This window comes from Musca vetustissima, unplaced genomic scaffold, assembly GCF_032173495.1.
Source record: "Musca vetustissima isolate MV318-11 ecotype Yass unplaced genomic scaffold, APGP_CSIRO_Mvet_v1 utg11495, whole genome shotgun sequence".
Classification (NCBI taxonomy): domain Eukaryota; kingdom Metazoa; phylum Arthropoda; class Insecta; order Diptera; family Muscidae; genus Musca; species Musca vetustissima.
In genome coordinates this window covers 90,788-111,817 of record NW_026889181.1, presented here as the reverse complement: position 1 = coordinate 111,817, position 21,030 = coordinate 90,788, and the positions used below count along the sequence as shown (strand labels likewise).

At 32.1% G+C, this 21,030-nt stretch overlaps 1 protein-coding gene across 1 annotated transcript; it reads right to left on the bottom strand.

Moving 5' to 3' along the window:
• Nucleotides 1–1,252: 1,252 nt before the first annotated feature.
• LOC133336889 (sorting nexin-33) lies at nt 1,253–20,036 on the bottom strand. Its single transcript, XM_061545163.1, has 4 exons — nt 19,913–20,036; nt 19,253–19,857; nt 4,629–5,278; nt 1,253–1,544 (listed from the first exon to the last, which is right to left on the bottom strand). The coding sequence occupies exons 1-4, from the start codon at nt 20,034–20,036 to the stop codon at nt 1,253–1,255; spliced, it is 1,671 nt and encodes a 556-aa protein (XP_061401147.1).
• Nucleotides 20,037–21,030: the final 994 nt, after the last annotated feature.

The following is a 21,030-nucleotide window of genomic DNA, read 5'->3' as shown; positions in this document are numbered from 1 at the left end:
TTTAATAACACTCGTTCTTTGGTTCACGACCAAACAGCATACAGCCCTACACTACTGTAAAAAGGTAATATTAATTGTTTCACGAACAATTCAATAAAACAACCAAATCTACGTTTGGTCAAAAATTCTAAACAATTGTGGTTTTATTTCTATTTATTTTCATATTTTGCATCAACGCAAACAAAGGTTTTAAAAATAAATAAAAATATAGATGACAGATTATATAAAAATATGACAGATTATATATTACAGATAGAGGACATATAAATGATTTCTCTATTTCTGTTAGGTGACCATACGTGCTCTTTTTTAGAGGACAATCATCTATTTTAACTGGCTGTCATCTATAAAATGTGTGTCCTCTATTTCAATCATCGTCATATTTTGACATTTATTTTTTTTTAACCTCGATCAATATTTATTTCAGTAAATTTAAACATAGTATGTGCATTTTTTTTCTATAAATAATGAAATCTAAAATTTGTTTCTATTGAAAAAATTTTGATTGCATGGCTGCTACATTGAAAACGTTTAAATTGAGTTTCGTGACACTTTTGGTAGGTTTCAGTACCTATACAAATCTTCTATTAATGGAAATTGTTTCTTTTCAAGGTTAACGAATCTGAAAAGTACAATGTATTTATTTATGTAAATATGATAATTGTTTTCTAACATATGTAACAAATGTCAAATCCAAAAATTGTTTAATGTTTTCTTGATGTTATCTATTTTCAAAAAAATTATTTAACTTTTTTCCTGATGTCATCTATTTTCATTTTCAAAATCTGCTCGCCTTAATTTCTGGCAACACAAATTTCGGTTGGTTGTCATATACTATTAATCCATTAAAGAATTACAAGATTTTTTTGTTACAAAAGTAAAATAATATAAATAGTTTTCTTTATGCTTATTGTTTTATTTTATCCAAAATTCCTACAGCTTTTAGGAAAATATACTATTTTATAAGAAATATTCAAATATTTATAAATTTTTAAAATTTTCAGCACTATGCGGTTTAAATACTGTAATTTAATAGTTGGAATTAACACTGTATATAAAAACATTCCAATAAATAAAAATACATATAACTATATTTATTACTTTTATTTTATGGGAATACGTACACATTTCTTTATATAGTATGTATAAATGTGCAAATAATACGACTATATATATATATATATATCTTATTTAAAATTGGAATAGGTAGAATGTATTAAAATATTGCAATTAAATTTATATTCAAATCCGATCAATCAAATTGTGCGTAGGCATCTTGTAGTTTGGAAACAATAGCGGTGTAGAATTTTATTTGTTCCTCGACCAAAGACTTCAGCGTTTGCTTCAGATGTGTTTCTCTTTCCTTACGAAAATGTGACATCTCAGCCATAACAGCATATGAGACAATATCAGTACGACGATTTACATCTACCATTTGTGAATTACTCATCTTCTGTTCAGCTGCAAGACGTTCGCACTCTTTTCGTTTTTGCATAGCTCCTTTGTGCGTGGACAATATATCAGGAAAACTGTTGAGTATTCCCCTAAAAACACAAATAAAAATATTATTAACATTATATTTTAACTAAGCTTATGGTGAAAACCTTAATATAAGAGCTGCAATAATAAGTAGAAGCAAAAAACTTAGTTCATTGCATTTCATCAACAATTGAATGTGACCACACGCGCTTGTTTATATAGACACGTCAATTAAATAATACTTTTATTGGAATGCAAGAAAGGTTGAAGGATGAGCTTCGGGTAATGTGGACTATGCGTAAAATGTGGACTACACGCATATTTTACAAGAAGCTTGAAATATATCAAATATCAAAACTAGTTAATTTTTTGACTCTCCCCAAAAAATTAACCACGACATATTTAAGAACTATCTTCTTAAATTTGAGTAAATACGCTGACAGATGCATTAGCAATATGTAACAACATATAAAATATTGCAGAAAGTTATCATTTAAAAATGTCCGCTTTTAAAACTTTTTTATAACAATAAATTTAGAATACACAAAGAAATGTTTCATCAATACAACCGAAAAAAACAATTAAAGATTCAATGTTAAATACGAACTCACTCGACATCGACTGTCGTAATTTGCCCCCTGATTGTTAAAGGGGGAAACATATTCGAGGATGTTTATCAGTAATAACAATCGGTGTTTTTTTATTTTTTCTTTATTTTTAAGCTAAAATAGTTCTTTATATAAAAAAATCTAAATCGTATAGACCACTTTTACATGGGGGTAAGGCCAAATATGGACGTATTTTAAAACAATTAAACAATTATACCCTCTGTAAACCTGAGGGTATAAAAAAATCCCAATTTCAAATGTATGTTCACAAAAATTCAAATAAAGTACCAGTTAGTACACATTCTCAGTGTCAAAAAATTTAATTTAGTTTTTTTTTATTCAATTCGAGTCTACACTAATTCAAGAATGTCCCTACAAGTGAAAATCTCAAGAACTCTTGCTGTGTCAGCATCAAGTGACGGCAAGATTGATTCTCAAACTTTAAACACATTTTTCTCGAAGCAGTGTTTTCACGAATGGCGGTCACGATAAATCAAAAACTAATAATCCAATCGGTTCCAAATTTTGACACATTTCTCTGGGAGTGTATAGCTATCGTATGAACTAGAATAAAGTCAATCAATGAAGAACTTCCTTATTTTTTTACTTACTTTGTGGTCAAAAATCGGCGAATTTCCAAAAAAAAAAAAATGTTTCAAACGTCCGCCATTTTGTTAATTTTTGCGAGAAGTCAATAATCATAGTTCATACAAGAGCCAGAAATGTACTCTTTCTAACACCCTTGGAATTTCCGAATTCCGATGTTCCAGTGAGGACTTATCAAGCCCGCCATCAAAAATAAGGACTTTTCTTTAATCACCAAAAACAATAATAACCAAATTTTGGAAATTATTTTTCTTCTCTTTTAAATCTTAAATTATATATGTGTAAAATTACAAACCTTAACATGCATTGATATTTATTTAACAGCCCAATGAAATTCTTGAAAATTTAAAATCGATAAAACAGCCTGTTTTTGTAAAATTCCAAACGAACGAATTCGAGTGACTTACGACCAAGCCTTTATTTATGTTTATAAATGTTTTCTGAATCAAAACAAAAATAAATAACACATTTTTCAAAACCAAGGAGTTTGGTCGTAAGTCACTCGAATTCGTTCGTTTAGAATTTTACAAAAACAGGCTGTTAATATAAATTTCCATACCTATATACCTTAACAATCATATTCCAAATTTCATGATTGCAGCTCTATCTGTTCACCTAAATCCAAATTGTATCAAATTCAGTACCATTTAGTACACATAAGTACAAATTTCGATTACTACACACTTCATGCAATCCAATGGAAATCTTATTAATTAATTTCAGGATTCAAGCTCTATCGGTTCCCCAAAAATCCATATTGTACCAAATTTAGTACACATAAGTACGAATTTCCAAAACTACATACATACCACAAATCTACACTCCAAAAGTAATCTTAATTCCAAATTTCAGGATTCAAACTCTGTCGGTTCTCCCGAAATTCAAATTGTACCAAATTTAGTACACATAAGTACGAATTCATAAAATCTTAATTTACAGCCTGTTTTTGTAAAATTCTAAACGAACGAATTCGAGTGACTTACGACCAAACTCCTTGGTTTTGAAAAATACGTCATTTATTTTTGTTTTGAGTCAAAAAATATTTGTTTACATAAACAAAGGTTTGGTCGTATCACTCGAACTTTACTATTCCAGCTCAAATATCCCAAACTACATCCATACCCGGAATTCTACAGCTCTATCGGTTCCCAGAATCCAAATTGTACCAATTATAGTACCATTTAGTACTTTTCGTATTCATAAGTATAAATATCAAAACTACCTGCATGTCCTACACTCCTTCGTAATAAAAAGTTCAATTTCAGACTTTCAGCTCCATCCGTTCCTCCAAATTCTAATTGTACCATTCTAATTCTAATTAGTACCGTTTAGTACTTTTCGTATACATTTATACACACATCCAAACCCACCTCCTAATATCGACCCTACTTCTCAACCTTGATTGGCATTCCAAATTTCAAGCTTTTAGCTCTTTTGTACTTTTCGGATACACTCCATCTATGACCCTCAATCTAAATTTCAGAGGTTCGCCAAATACATATGGTACCATATTTAGTACTTTTCGTGCGTATTTGAAAAATATCTACTATGCCATTGAATCATTTTAATATCGATATTATGCCGTTAAAACGCTTGTTAAAACGTCATATAAACTTTAGCCTCTGAAAGAGGCTAATTCCAAATTCTAAAAATCAAGAATGTTTCTTCTAAGTCTACAGTTTTAAAATTCAATAACCAAGAATTTTCGAAAAACTCCGAATTTACAGAATGTTTTGCAAAGTTTTTTTTTCCCACTACATATTCAAATACTACATATCACATTAATAATACATATCCTTATGAACTATAGATCAAATATTTATGCCTTTCTTACAAAGTCGAGAGGTCTCTGAACATCTACGTAGTTTAAAACCTATTAACCGTCCAGAATTAGTCAGATACTTTAGCATTACCTCTAACGTTATTGTTACTTACCTATATATATGTAATCGATCCGAAAATGGTATCCAATCTAGCTTTGGTTGTTCTCCGAATTGTTGGCCAATTACACAAAAAATATCGCCGACTTTAGCTACTGAGTCGGCAAGAGATTTATTTCCCGATGGAGCACGTCTTTCATCCACTGCAAGAGATTTTGATAAATCTGATAAGCCATCTCCAATACGTTGAAATTCTTTCTTTGATTGGGATTGGTATTTTTTTGCCATCTCATTTGATATAGTTAGTAAATTTCGTACAGAAACATCCATTGTATGAATAAACTGTGAACAACTATCCATTTGAGAATCAACATAGGATTGCAGCAACTGCTTTTCAGGGGGTGATATTGCCCAACAGTATGTTATACCAACATATGTATCGCGCTCAGCTTTCCTTTTACCCATTTTCCAAACCTTTTCGTCAGTGCAAGTTAAAAAATGATACCACACTTCACATTTGGAAAGAACTGGATGCCGACAAACCCAATCTACAAATTCTTGCAATTGTACACGTCGGTGTTCGACAAATTGTTCCTCGTATCTTCCTGATATTTGCTTGTCTGGTAAAGGTGGAATAGGAATCAAGCAGAACTTGTCCACAAGTCGTTCATGCAACCAATCAAAATGTTTGTAACGTCGCGATACCTTAAAAAAAATAAATCAACATTGCCTCAATGTGTTAACAATTCAAATGTTTACAATATCACAACAAAAAATGTATTAAACGATTTCGACTATAATTTAATTTACCCAGTGAAGTTTCGTAACAGGAACACAAACATGAATATATTTTTAGCGTTATTATCCCGAAACAAAACATTAGAAAATATTATAGTGTTACTGTTCAGGAGCACAAGACAATGGTAGTGTACCACATTCTGAGACATTAACGATGCATGGGCGAACTATTTATACCCTTCACCATGAGGAGAAAACTCATGTTATGTTAGGACCTTGAATATACCGAAAAAATACCTGAGAAACAAATGATTACCAAATAGGGGCTAACGTTTTATGGGGCTATACCAAAACGGGGATAAACATTGATGATTTTGGGTAATAATATTAATAATTTTTAGTACAAGGAAGTGCTATACAATGGGAACCCAAAATTAACAATTTTTTTAGTACAAGGATGTGCTATACAGTGAGAGTCAAATTTGATTGAAAAACGTGTCCAAAATAAAAATTTTCCGAATATTGGGTGTACCGTTATATGGGGGCTACCCCTAAATTTTGAATCAATATTAATTTTTTGGTGCGTTTATGTGCTATACAATGAGAACTCAAAATACTAAATTACAGCCGATTTGGTTGAAAAAGGTGTACAAAATCCCAAAATAGCGTTTATTGCGGATTGAAAAACGTGTCCAAAATCCCCTAGATACCGTTGTTTGGGGGCTACATTTGCACTACCAAACATTCTAGGAGTAATAGCAATGTCTGTGCAAAATTGTAGAACTCTATTTTAGATATTGCGATTTGTATCGAGATTTCAAGAGACGGACACGCATAAATCGACATAGAATTTTATTCTGATTTCAAGGTGTTGGAAACGGAATGACAATTTTAATATACACTCCACCTTATGGTGGAGGTTGCTATACATATATAATATATATTTGTATTTTTTGTTTTTTGTATTGTTTGGTTTAATTAAAGTATAGGGTAAGTTATTGTTTTCCGCGCTTGTATTCCTAGACACTTCTTTACAACTTAATAATAATGTCAAGTGATCAATTGAATGTCAGTTGATCAATCGTGCTTGCCGACTTATTGTAACAACATTCTACACACTCCAACATCCATCCTGTTAATCGTTGTTCTATTTTCTTCGTTGGCTTTACTTTGGTGATTTCGGCGCAATCAGTTATGAAAAATCGGGTTAATTGAATATAAATGTTTGAACCTAATAATTATTTAAAATATTAACACATTTTACACCGCTTAATTAAATTCAGCTTAAATGAAATGAAAATTGAAAACGAAATTGCTTAATTGACAAAATTAGTATAATTTATTTTCGCACTTAATCGACCTGAGTTTCTATGAATTTACTAATAAAGATTTTATTTAATATTTTTGAGAAGTTAATATCTGGACTGACCAAAAAGAAATTTAATATAGGACACACAACTGCAATGAGTCAGCTTTGAACTTTAAATCATTTTCTTTCGGAATATAGACTAATAAATCAGAAACATATGCAAAATAAACATCCCAAAGAATTATTTTAGAAGTTTTTTGCATTAAGCTGAGTTTAGGCGCTCATCTCAGATGTTTCTCAAAATATCCGCCAATATTACCATAATCGGTCCACAAATGTTGAAGTTATGAGCATAGGAATTTCGGAACTTCAGAGGTCCATATCTCGAAAAGTATGTACTACCCCCATGATTGTCATATATTTTCGTGATCAGGGAGACGAGACCTACCTGTGGCAAAAAAATCTGAGATGAGCCCCTAAACTCAAATTGTGCGGTAAAACATATAATTATCCGGACGACTTAGCTTTATTTAAAAACTCGGATATAATAGATAATAGAACTGGTTCAATACACAAAATTTGAATTAGGCTCTTGAACCCATTTTCCTGGGGTGCATCCCAATTCAATTTACTTTCTTCACATTTCTTTGACAACATTGTAGGTGGTTTCGTTATGGCTGCATAATCTTTTACAAATTATCTGAAGAAGTTCGTTAAACTATTTGTTGGTACTTTAACTTTTCATTTCACCTATTACCATTGCAAAACTTTGGCTGATCAGACTTCGATAACTTCTAGAATCAATAAAAGCTTGTCGTTCACTTAACCAATTAAAACATTTGAACTTATTCGGACTGTTATCACTTTTCTGGACCCGTGTTATTTACATCGCTACTTTTCGGTTTTATCGCTATTAGAGTCAGTCCTTCTTACCTCGATATAGCTACAATAAGCGTTGATGTCATTCAGAAGTTGATTGCATGTAATATAGCTATTTGATATTCTTAGTTTCAATCCTGGATCGTTGATTCCGTTGATTATGTGCCGTTTTCCAACAGCATACATTCTGTAATAATATTCCTAAAGTGAACATTGGCTGCGCTTTTGTTTTGAGAAAATCTGAAAGAAACTTGTTGACAAACTAAGTCCAAGACAGAAATACTTCCTGCAACGAGTCAACCCAATACTGGGTCAGCACATTTTCTGCTGTACTGCAAATATAACTGATGCTTCGTCCCAGTTATAAGCTGTCTTTTATAATTCTAATAGATGACGGATTAAACTGTGGCTAAAGTTGAATTATCTGCTTATAGTACGTTTACATTATACCGGATTTCGTTAACCCAATGGGTTTAAATTGCCAATTCTATTGCAAACATGCCAACTAAATTCTCATAAAGTAGGTTATCCCTGTAAATGGTCCTAATGTAAATGACGTTTTACGTTCCCAAATGGGTTGTGTGAACATAACGCTGTGCCAACTGCATAAACGTTTCTGATTGCGGCGGCGCCGCACAGTGGGTTAGAATAGCCTGTTTTCTTGGATTAATTAAAAAATAAAATTTTAAGTATCGTTAAAATTTTTTGCTCCCGGTTACAGTATATAAAATTCTACATCACTTGTCGTTAAAATAAATGTCAAAAGTGGTCTGGTGTTTTTGTAGTGAAACTTCAAAGTCAAACTTCATAGACATTTTTGTGCCAAAAAAGGTTGAAAAAAGGTAAAAAACGTTTCCGTTGAAAATTTTATTTATTTTAAAAAGTATTGTAAAAGCTAAACATTTTTCAATGGAACCATGAAGTTCAGGTTATTTTGCAAATACTTCGTTAACATTTGAGTAGCTAATTGTGTTTGGAAGTGATTTAGATGTAGTTATTTATATTGAAAATGCCAAAAAAATAATATTTTTATATTTTGCCTTTTAGAAGCAATACAAGTGTTGCAGCAGTCAAATTAGCTGAACGTCACATTGATCTCGCAACTGGTGCTGTTGTTGTGTGTTGTGTTTTGTTGTTTTTCATGTTATTTTTTCTAATTATTTGTGCTCTTCTTTTCCGTAATTATTGTTGTTATTTTGGTTTTTTTAATAATATTCTTTGTTACAATAATATTTTGTTTTTGTGATTGTGTTGTGCAGTTTGAAGCCGCGGACAGACATGGCCTGTCAGAAACAGTGACGTAAATGACATACATTTCCGACGTATAATACATACGCCAGAAACGTCGGAAACCCACTCAAACCATTAGGTTTTTGATAAAAACTATTTACATTTATCGACTTGGAAATAACGCATGCTTTACTCAAAACCATATCGAATTTCAAATTTTTTTTTTTTCTAAAAATAGTTCAGAATTTTTTATCAGTTCTAGTAAAGAATAGCCAGATATACAGTAAAAATAATATATGTTCTTGAAAATTACTGTATATGGTGATAATATTGAAATAAACGACGTTTACTACATTTTATACAGGTATATGACGTTTACACATTTTTGACAATCGAAAACCTGAAAATTCGTCATACGGACCATTCCTAGCTGCGAATGATGATGATGTGAATGATTAACTTTAAGATGTATAAAATTCAATGTTTAAGTTCTCATATTGTACTCCTTGCACTATATACCTACACTGATATTTGGCATTAATTAATAAAATTATACTCAAATATACTTACAAAACTTTTTTTAACTTATTTTAATGGTATTAACTGAAAAATAAATAGAAATTATCCTAACATAGCTTCCCTGATTTGATCCAAGAAAACATGGTACTCTAAACCACTGTGCGCCGTTGCAAATATCGGTGGCTGCGCATACACGTTGTGTAGCAGTCGACGGTGTCGCTGTTGTGAAATTCGCATGTGTCCGTGTATGTGCTGGTACGTTGTAACATGACGTCACTACAATTTCGTTGAACTTCGTAGAAGTTGAACATGCACATGCAATGAAGATGTTGGTAAACCATCAGAAGCATTCGTGTGGACCGTTGGAATATATGACAGTCTGAACAGCAGCAAATGCCATATTCGTTTGGACATACGACGGAATCGAAAATGATTCCGGTAATACTGTCACAACGTTTGACAAACTAAGCACTATGCCTTGCAAAGTCATAGTACCATCCGTTGTCGTAAACGTGTTCAAAAGTTTTCATTTGGCAACCCTGTCGTGAATGTTCACTAATTTTGTGGTGCTCTGTGCTCGTTTAAAAAATATTTAATTTCTAACAATATAATCTGTGTTTTTGTGGTAACAGTGTTTAAAAGTGTTGTGAAATAATTTTTGTGCATTTTGATATAATTGGAAGTGTGAAATATAACATATTTTTCCTAATATTAATTAATCTTTTAAATTCTAATTGGCATTTTATTTCCATTCCCAATTTGTTCCTTTGTTGCATTAGCTTATATTGTTGTTGTAACATTTTTTTATTTTATTTTGTTTTGTTATTTTGACATCTCAAAACAGAGTTGCCAAATTTTGTGTTTCATAAGAAATTCAAGGGATAGAAATTCCAGTAAATTCATAAATTATTTAAAAATAATAATTTTTAAAAATGGTTTGTCCTTACGAATTATGTAATATTTCCGTAGATGATGAGTTGTGTGTCACTTGCTGGTTTTGCCTTAATCAATGGCACGTTAAATGTGCTCGAATTAATGCAAAAGTAGTGGACACAATTAGGGATAATGTTGGTGTCCGTTGGTGCTGTGTCCATTGTCGAAAACTTTCAGCCGACTTTTATAACTTTGTAAAAGACTTGCAGTCGGAGCTTAATTCGATGAAAAAGGAATTTACATCGTTATCAAAACGATTTGAGAATTTTTCAAATTTGTTCGACAAGTACCAAGAGCTTGATGAATTTGTATCATCACCGTCTGTGTCTGGGCAGAAACATAAAAGGCTCCCAATAAAGTCGTGCCTAGTCGCAAACCCACAGTTTCTGTTGGGAATACAGTGCCACAATCACCATCCGTCAATATCACAGATACAACGGAAACTGATTATGTCCAGACATATGCTAGTGTTGCGTCACATTCGGCCTCGGAAATCGTTAAGGATGTAAATGAAGTGATTAATCCAAAATCTGTGAGTATAAGTAGTGCTAGTCTGGAAAAGACTTCAAAACCTACTTACGGAAATCGGGAATCATCAGTTCAATCATCTAATGCGTCTTCCGTAGCTGGCACTAGCAATTCCCTCCAACCTGGTCAAAGACCATTATCTATGGTATGCAATGATATGCAAGTGTAACTACGCAAACAGACATTGGTTACAATTAACAGTAATGTAAAAAATAACGAATACAATTACGAATATGTTAACATAGATACAAAGCAATTATAAATATAATTCTATAACTTAGAAAGAAGTTGCCATGTGACGATGACAATCCTCACAAAAGTTATTTTTAACTCCAACGCGAACTAATTTGTTTGGTCCCTTCGAGTTCGCTATAACCGTACTCGACTGTATTATAAGTGAGGAATAATGGTATAATTTATTAACTCAAACTTGTAATTATTCTTGTAGTACAAGAATCTACTAGATTTTACTATTTTCTTCGATACCATAAAGGAAAATTCGTTATCGTAGTAAAGAGTAGTAAATTCTTGCAGTACGGGAACAGATCAAATATTGCAACTTCGTACCCCAGTGTCAAATTTTGATGAGTTTTTACATTACAACGTTACCTAAAATTCAACGAGGCGTACAAAAATATCCAATATACCCACTATGGCAAAATGTTTTGTACGGCCGTATTACCCAAATACGTCGAATCGATATCTCTTAGCAAACTAAACAAAATAGTGAAACAAAATTAAAAAATTATACAATGTATTCAAACACGTTTTTACTGATATTTTCATATTTATTTTTGTTTTGTTTCTATTTTCAACAAAAGAAAAAAACAAAACTACGTTCTGTCATAGTCAAGGTGTATTTAATAAGGTGTATGGCTTCAATCTTGCCTTCTTAATGAAAATTTTATGTCCTTCAATTTCAATCGCCGGCCAAAGACTAAATCATGGAAATTGTGTTAACCGTATAAAATCTTTCTATAGGCGTATTTAACCTACGCCGAGGATTGTGACAAGCACCAAGGGGCCAATTACAATATTGGCTAACATAATCTCCTTTCATAAGTAGCTGGGATTAATGGACAGATTTCCACGCATAACATAAAATATGTGGACCAATCGGCGAACGGTGTTATAACTGATTTAAGCATAGGTTTCCTTTCCCTTCGCCTCTATAAATGTAGTTTTCTTTAATTTTTATTATTAAAAAATACCATTTTTGAAATCGAAATGTAATATTGAACATGTTTTTGACAATTTACTTTACAAACAATAAAGAAAAAAGTTTGAAACCATATGCTTGTCACTTACACTTTATTAAATACGCGTTGGTCATAGTTGAATTTGTTCAACTATGAAAATTCGTACGCCGACGTATTTCGGTAACATTCATATAAATACATGTGTTTTACTTTTGTGGTGAATAACGTCGAACGCCCTAGTTGAATTTTACGACCGAATTCGAGTCACTTACGACCGAACCTTTGTTTATGTAAACAAATATTTTTTTATTCAAAACAAAAATAAATGACATATTTTTCAAAACCAAGGAGTTTGGTCGTAAGTCACTCGAATTCGTTCGTTTAGAATTTTACAAAAACAGGCTGTAAGAACACTACCTAAAATTCAACTAGACTGAAAGCCTTCCTACACACATATCAGTCACCATTCAAATCGAAATTTTGTTCAAAAGTATGGAAGTAAAAAATAATAAAATTATTGCCTTTGCAGTGGCAATGATAATTAAAAAAAGGAAGACAAATCGAGAAATAAACAAAAAAAAAGAAGCGAATTTGGGCAAAGGAGTGGCTACAAAAGCGTGAACAATATACAGTCCAAAATCTTGTTGAGGAATTGCGGGAAACCTCTCCGAATGACTTTAGGAATTTTATGCGGATGAATATGTCCTGTTTCGATGAGTTGTTATCTTTAATTAGACCATTAATTGAGAAACAGGACACTCATTTACGAAAATCAATACCTGCATCTCATCGTTTGTCAGTAACATTGCGTTTTTTGGCCACGGGTTGTACTTTTGAAACCCTAAAATTTAGTTCAGCCATTTCTCCACAGGCTATAGGAAAAATAGTGATGGAAACGTGTGAAGCAATAATAAAGTGCCTCAATGAGTACATTAAGGTAAAACTAAATTATAAATATTCTCAATCAGATACTAGACGTATCGATCTAGCCATTTATGCCTAGTCGCTTTGCATTCCGGATTTTAATGATTGTGGGTCAATATTTAAATAATGAAATAAGAGAATACTTTTGTGTGTCACGGACTGCCATATGTAGAGAGGAACTCCGGACCTTAACATGTCCAACAATCATGTCGAAGTAAGCCACACAAATTACTATTTGTAGATTGACATACAAAACGTTCGGTCGTCATATATTGATAGGTAGAATCGATTTTGCTATGACTGACCGTATACCATATCATGTTGTTAGCGTAAGGAATAGAAATCTACATTGGAAACAATTTTATTTGAACAATATGAAACTAAAAAAACATTTGATATTAAATCAAATAAATATTGTTAATGTTTCATAATTTAATAAATTATGAAACATTAACAATATTTATTTGAAAGTTGCGAAATATTGAGCACATGATATTCCAGATCTTGAACAACTTGCATCCGACTTTCCACTTGCATTTTGTACTATTTGAATTACATTGCTTTGGGTGAGGTTTCCCAACTCCCCTTCAAATTGAATGTCATTTATGATTTTTTCTGCAAGCAGTTGTTGTTTTCGCTCCATACTACGAATTTTGGAGGCGACTATTTTCCCGAAAAGATCAAAATTGTCAGATGACTTGCTAAACTCTCGTTTGGCTAGCGAAAGTATTTCATCTTCTTCATCCTCAAGTATTTTTTTACGTTTTGATTGAAACTTGCTCTTGGTCTAAAAATTAAAAGTATAGATTAATAAAAAAATATATTTTTAGGTTCCATCAAATGAAAAGGAATGGGAATACATTTCTGAAGAATTTGAAAAAAATGGAATTTTCCAAATTGTATTGGAGCTGTCGATGGGAAACATATCGCCATTAGAAAACCCCCGGGAAGTGGATCATTTTTTTTACAATTACAAGGGATTTCCAAGTATTGTTTTAATGGCTGTGGTAGACGCAAATTATAAATTTATTGTAGCAGATGTAGGAACGAATGGAAGAGTGTCGGATGGAGGTGTATTCAACAATACAAGCTTTGGTACAGCATTTAAAGAAAAAAAGCTGCATCTTCCTTCCCCCAAAAAGCCAAATTTATGTAATAAGGAATTGCCGTATGTTCTGGTGGGAGACGATGCCTTTCCATTATCCGAAAATTTGTTAAAACCCTATCCACACACTTCATTGTGTAATAAAGAAAAAAATTTCAACTATCGCCTAAGTAGAGCGAGAAGGATTGTGGAGAATGTATTTGGAATTTTAGTTGCAAGATTCGGAGTGTTACAAAGTCCAATTGGTATTTGCTATTTTGATAGTAATTGATCTGTATAATTTTTGTAGGTCTATCCCCTGAGAAGGTCGAAATTGTGGTACTAACCTGTTGCTATCTACACAATTACTTGCGCAGCAAATGTGAAATTGAATACATACCCCAAAGTGCCATTGATAGAGAGGATATAAGTGGTGGAATAATAAATAATGGATCTTGGAGAGAAATTGCAAATTTGAATAATTTACTTCCAAGTCTATCAAGAAATGCATCTCAAATTGCAAAAGACATTAGAAATGACTTTGCAGATTATTTTATAAATGAAGGTCAAGTACCTTGGCAGTCAAACTTTGTATAAACAATGTACTAATTCTAAAACCCTTTCAATAAAATCTTTTCCATTTCTCCTGAAATTGTTATTGAACTGAGTGGAGAATGACGTGTGGTAAGCTTTGTTTATTTATTTATTTAAACTCTTACATGTACACAAAGCCTTATTTGGCCAATTATTATGAATACATTATGCAAAATCGTTGATATATGGCACTACTCTAAAAACATGGACATTGAGAAATGTCCAAAAAAACTTAGAACAAAAAAAATTAAAGTAACTTAATAAGATACAAAAAAAAATAATAAATGAGATCAAAAACTTCAAATATCTTATGTTTTAAAACTGATATGAAAAAATAAATAACCGCTTTGCGCTCAAAAATTATAGTGCATATAATGGACTATCGATGATTCTAAAAAGAAACTAATCGAAATGTCTAAGAAGACGTTTAGAGTATGTAGCCGGGGTAATGCTAAAATCTTTCAACTCATTAGGCAAATAATTGAATAAGCGTGCTATGCGAACTGGATATGAATTATTCATGAAATGGATAGGAATTTGAAGTTGTTGTCGCCGAGTTGAAGAACAGAAAACAAAATCCTTCACCAAAAAAAGAGGACACTGGTTCTGAATAGTTTTAAAAAAACTAAGTAGCAGGCGAGTTTTAACAAATGAATCAAATGAACAGCCAAAAAAGTCTATCACATATGGAGTGATATGAGCAAATCGATTTAATTTATATACATATCGAATTATCCTGTTGACTGCTAACTGTATCAAATGAAGATTGTTGGAAGTAGTCCCGGAGTAAACTTCTAAGCAGTATAGGAACTTAGGTAACACCAAAGCATGAGCCAAACGTATTCTAACATGAAGTGGCAAAGCCATATCCGTTACATAAAGACCACGAAGAGATGAGTTTAGCTGAGATACCACCATATTTATATGGTGGCAGAAATTAAGTTTGTCAGGGTATTATAGCTTTGTGCAGGACCAAGAGTTTGTAACGCCGCGAAATATTGCTCCTAGACCCACCTTTAAGTTTACCGATCGTCATATCTCGACTAGCTAAGTCGCTCCTGACATGTGTGTGGACAAATCTTCACGAAATTGATTGTAGGGTGGGTTCTGCCCAATGAAGACCCCTATTGTTTTTGGTAAAGATCGGTTAATATTTAGGGGATGAAATGGACCAAAAACTTTATTTTTGTCTGATTTTCTGGTCGCTCCAGAGACCGCAATTATGTTCCAAACTTCGTGAATTTTTACATGGAGTGGGAATCGGGCCAAAGAATAAGCAATTCTATTTTGATAAAGATCGGTCTATATTTAGCGGGTCAAATTGACCCTGACTTTTGCTTGAAAAATGGCTGTAGCGTATTCATATATCATTTAGTAACCCATTACCACAGTAGAGGGCTGAAATATAGCGGTGATCGCTTTGAAATTTTCCATGAGGACCCAGGCATGATCAAGGACAACGCCTATAATTTTCGGTGATGATCAGATAATAATTTTGAGATGAAGTGGACCGAAAACTTATCTTTTTATTTTTTCGATTCAATCTAGGCTAGAATTACATGCCGAAAATCACAACACAACCCACGGTGAAGGGAATATGGACAAGTAATTAGAAGGAATTCCATTTTCACAATTCCATTTTATAATAACCTAAACAAATACAGTTAATTTAACCAACGAGTATACCAACCATGTCCTCATTATCAGTGAGATCTACACTGCTTATACTTTTTCTGGGAGTTTCGCAATCTCTTAAAAATTCCATTCCTTTAAAGTAGTACAAAACGGGCTCGCAAATTTCATCCGCTCCAGCTCCACTTCTGCTTTTCAATTCGATCCTTTTTAATTCCCTCCTGAAGTTTGACCGAAGAGTATTTATTTTCCGTTTCATATCTTCAATTGATGCCTCCGGGTACCATTCTCTATATTTTGTTACAAGTTTTTCATAATCTTCTACCTTTTTATCCCTTTCTTTGTATTCTGTGGAGAAAACATTCCAAAGAGCCGGGAAAGATCGATAATATTCTATAAATTCTATTACAAAGTTTCTCTCGTCCATAATTTGTTCTTTTAAAAAAACTTATTCCAATTTATTAAAAAAAATTCAACACAGAATAACAATAAGAATGAATAATATTCATCATATTTAAATTTGACAACCATAAAAATGAAACATATTCATTTCATGCCGATGAACCCCTTTTTGTATATGTGAGATTGACTAGTGTATGGCAAACTCTTCAATCACTATTTCAAAAAATCGATTTTTGTCCCAAAAATTGCATTTTGAGTCGTAAATTCAGTTGTTTTTTTATTCCGACACAATTCTATTATTTTTGTACACAAAATTATTTACTGACAACTTTCAAAATGAATATTATTCACCAGATTGATAGGGGTTCATTTTCAAAATCAAAACTATTTTAATTTTCTTCATGCATTGTGTGTGTCACACATACATAAATAAACATTCAAAAAATAACACATACTATGATAAATGCTGTACGGCATGATGTATAGTGTATGGGGCCCTTTAGATTTGATAAAATTTTAATTATTTATATAAAAAATCTAACCACAAATTCATTAAATTTTTTGTTTATAAGAATGTTTGAAAAATAGTTTTAAGGGCCCCATACACTATACATCATGCCGTCATGCCGATGAACCCCTTTTTGTATATGTGAGATTGACTAGTGTATGGCAAACTCTTCAATCACTATTCCAAAAAATCGATTTTTGTCCAAAAAATCACATTTTGAATCGTAAATTCAGTTATTTTTTATTTCGTCACAATTTTATTATTTTTATACTCAAAATTATTTACTGTCAACTTTGAAAATGAACAAAATTCACCAGATTAAAAGGGTTTCATTTTCAAAATCAAAACTATTTTGATTTTCTTCATGCATTGTGTGTGTCACACATACATATGTAAATAAACTTTCAAAAAATAACACATACTATGATAAATGCTGTACGGCATGATGTATAGTGTATGGGGCCCTTTAGTCATTGTCATTTAGAACCACACAAAATAACATAACCGTTTGTATCCATGAATTATTATTTGAAATCAATTGCAAAGGAAATGAAACATTGTTTTAATTGGGAAAATCACAAAAGATTTCAGTGCCCATACAAATAATTGTTTCCATCACCAATGTTGTTTACGAGTTATGTGGCTTTTCGTGGAAGTTAAAAAAATTATTTGGTAACGTCATGGTCAAATAAACGGGTATCCGGATAATTACCACAATCATGGATTAGCATTATGAGGCAAGGGCAATAGGTGGTTGTACAACAAACGATACAACAACTACATGGAAACATGTTGTTATAAGTAATACTAGTGTCAACAACATGTAATCAAAAGATGTAAAAAACATAAAAATTAGATATTTTAAAAACTAAATATAAAAAAAAACACGAATGAACATCTATCACTTTCACATATTTCCTCTAATTGAGTCATTGCCAGTTATATGTGTAACACATGTGGAAATCCTGGAACTGGTGAGTTATTCAATGAAGAAATTCTTGCTCTCTCAAGCTTTCCCAGCAGACAGATTGAGTAAATTGAATGCGGGAGGACATTTTGAAAAACATAACATAAACAAATTGTTTGTTATATAGAGGAGGTGATGCAAATGTGGTATAGGTTGGTAATGTGGTATAGTCACTTTTTTGTAAACTGAAAATTTTAGAATAACTGAAACATGTTCTATAGTTTGCTGTTCTCAAAAAATAAGATAGCAATGATCTGTTTAATTTATTTAACTCAGTTTGAGAATCAGTAGCAAAAATTAAAATTTTCATGAAATTGACTCGGTTGAAGTTTAAAAATATTTTTTTTTTTTGTTTTACAGATGTCTTTTAATCTTTATTTTTAAAGCATTAAAATAATTAGTAAGTACTAAAAATTAAATAATATGCGCGATTGACCACATATTTACCAATTTAAGACAAAAAACTATACGTTTATTCAGTAAACACAAATGCAGGTAATGTGTTATACCTTGAGTCTGCATGAAAAAAAGCCAGCACAAGACAAAATCTCATTACTATTTGAAACATTTGTAATCTACGAGAGTCTATCATTAATCACAAGGATGAAAAACAAAGGCTATGAGTTTTAACAAGTTCTTCATACAAAAATTAAATATTGCCTGTGGTAGACATTATTATATAATAAAAATTAAAGTACCACTTAACGTATCCGTTAAAAATCTTAACACACATAAATCTCGAGCTAATTCGCTTTCATTAAAAAAATAAATTATATAATATATCAATTGGAAGTGAAAATTATACTATACCACATTAACATCATGTGGTATACCACATTACCTGCATTTTTTTTAAAATCACTTAATGGAATTTAAAATATTTTCTCAAATATCTCTTAAATTGTTAGAATATTATTTTCAAATTGATACATGGAAAGACAACACATGTAGCATGTTAAGTGTAAAATTTCAATTTAACACATTTGCATCACCACCTCTATTGACACAAGTATTATGTTGGAATCAAATTAGTTGGGTTTTACTGTTACCTTTTATAATTGCATAAATGTCTTCCTATGGAATACTTTTCAAAAACAAAAAAATCAAGTTGTATTTACTAGAGTTAAGCCGACAAGTCCATAGATTTTTCATTAAAGATTGTGGTTATAAACTTGTTTTTTCCTATGAGTTTAGTTTAAAGAAATTTTTACAATTAAAAGAGGAAATACTTACTGATATATTATTGAAACTGGGAGTCAATTGGTAAGCTATAAAAGTCTTCATCCCCTTAAATTTGGACTCCTTTTTGGGACTGGCAACAATGACCGAATATGATTGCCCTTCATTTGATTGCCACTGATAAAAATTGTCATATGGAACAATTTTAACCAATTCGTTATCCGGCAATTTATCTTTATTTCCGAGACCGAGTATAAATGAATCTGAACTTTTCCCAAACATACTAGATTTTTTCAGACTTGAAGTGTTATTGTTTCCGGGCATTGGTACTGAATTGTCATCATTTGGAGTAGCTGGTAGGTTTCTGTTATCATAATTACTAGCAGAGTGCGACAATTGTTTCTCTGTATATTTAGAGCTAATATTGTTGCTAGGTCCAATTTCGGAGTATGTGTCATTGTCTTCATCCCAATCATCTTCCCAGTCATCACCATCGTTATAATCGTCAACTGCTGAGTCATATCTTGCAGTGGTGTTATGGCTATCAGACGTAGATTGTGAAACTTGAGAATTTTGCTGTTGCTTTGCTTCTACAGCGGACATTACTTCAACATATGCCGCAGGGAAGAGTCCAATACATCCCGTGTTTGTATTTTTACCTTTATAGACAATGGTTCAATATAAAAGTAAATAATACACAAAGGCAATACCCACCTTCCCACCATCCTTCACCAACATCAGTACGAGTTACTTGCAGTACGTCCCCCACAGAAATTGATATTTCGGATGTACCAGGTTCTCCCGAGAATTCATACAACGCCCGAACATATGAAGCCATGTCGGTATTCTTGTTTTATTTTAATTGTTAGACAAAATAAATCAACAAATAGTACAAATAGGTGCGGGCATAACAATGAATGATTAACTATAGTCGTACGCGTTAACGCGAAATGAACGACGTGAACAAACGCTTTACGCGATGATTGTGCATTGTGGAATGCTGCAAACATGGCCTATAAATAAGGTCACCCAGGGAGACCAGCTGTTAATCGATACCTCTCAAGTTTGCTGTCAAAATGCATTATTGTAAATTGACTTTCATTACTAAAACGTAAACAAAGTCGAAATTTTTGACATTAGACTTGAGAAAAAACTGCTGTTTTCCGATTTCGATTGCTATCTTGGTGACCTTATTTATAGGCCATGGCTGCAAACATGCGCTAAATCATGATGCAATAATAAGGTGATGTATCAAAACAAAAACATTTGTTTTTGTCTCAACCATCTGTCAAATTGTTCCTTATAATATTTCAAAAAGTTGGCAGCATTGCACATCGAATTCAAGTAGAAATTACGCACTTTGACAGTTAATCAAGACATCGGCTGCTCTAAATGGACTACCTATTCATTGTGTCATGCGCTAAATGGACTTTTGTATTGTTCTATGTCAGCGACAATCAAAGTAATCAGCCGCATCACCATAGCTGCTGGTACTCTTTACTGTCACAATTTTATACCCTCCACCATAATTTTGTTTGAGTATCCAATGTTCGGTCCGGCCGAATATTATGCTCTTTTCAATTGTTTTCTAATGACAATAAAAGTACTTTTTTTAATATTTTCTTAATGTGGGATTTATGCTTACCCGTTGGCTCAATTAATTAAAACACTGTTTATTTAGTCAAAGTTTAAAAGAAAAGTTTATTGAATAATGTTTAGGGGTATTTAAATGAATGTAATAAAATGAATGGAGAGAATGAAGAGTTGTCTGAGCACGTCTGTTCTGTATCGCGTCGTCGTATGCACTGATCGTTGCTCATCGTTGCATTGAT

Excerpts from the sequence above, each read along its gene's own strand:
- LOC133336889 (XM_061545163.1), bottom strand. The coding sequence starts at position 20,036 with ATGGCTTCATATGTTCGGGCGTTGTATGAATTCTCGGGAGAACCTGGT. Across the intron at positions 19,858-19,912 it reads TGGTGAAGGATGGTGGGAAG|GTAAAAATACAAACACGGGA; the intron begins GTGGGTATTGCC and ends TTGTCTATAAAG. Across the intron at positions 5,279-19,252 it reads CCAGTTTCAATAATATATCA|GTATCGCGACGTTACAAACA; the intron begins GTAAGTATTTCC and ends ATTTTTTTTAAG.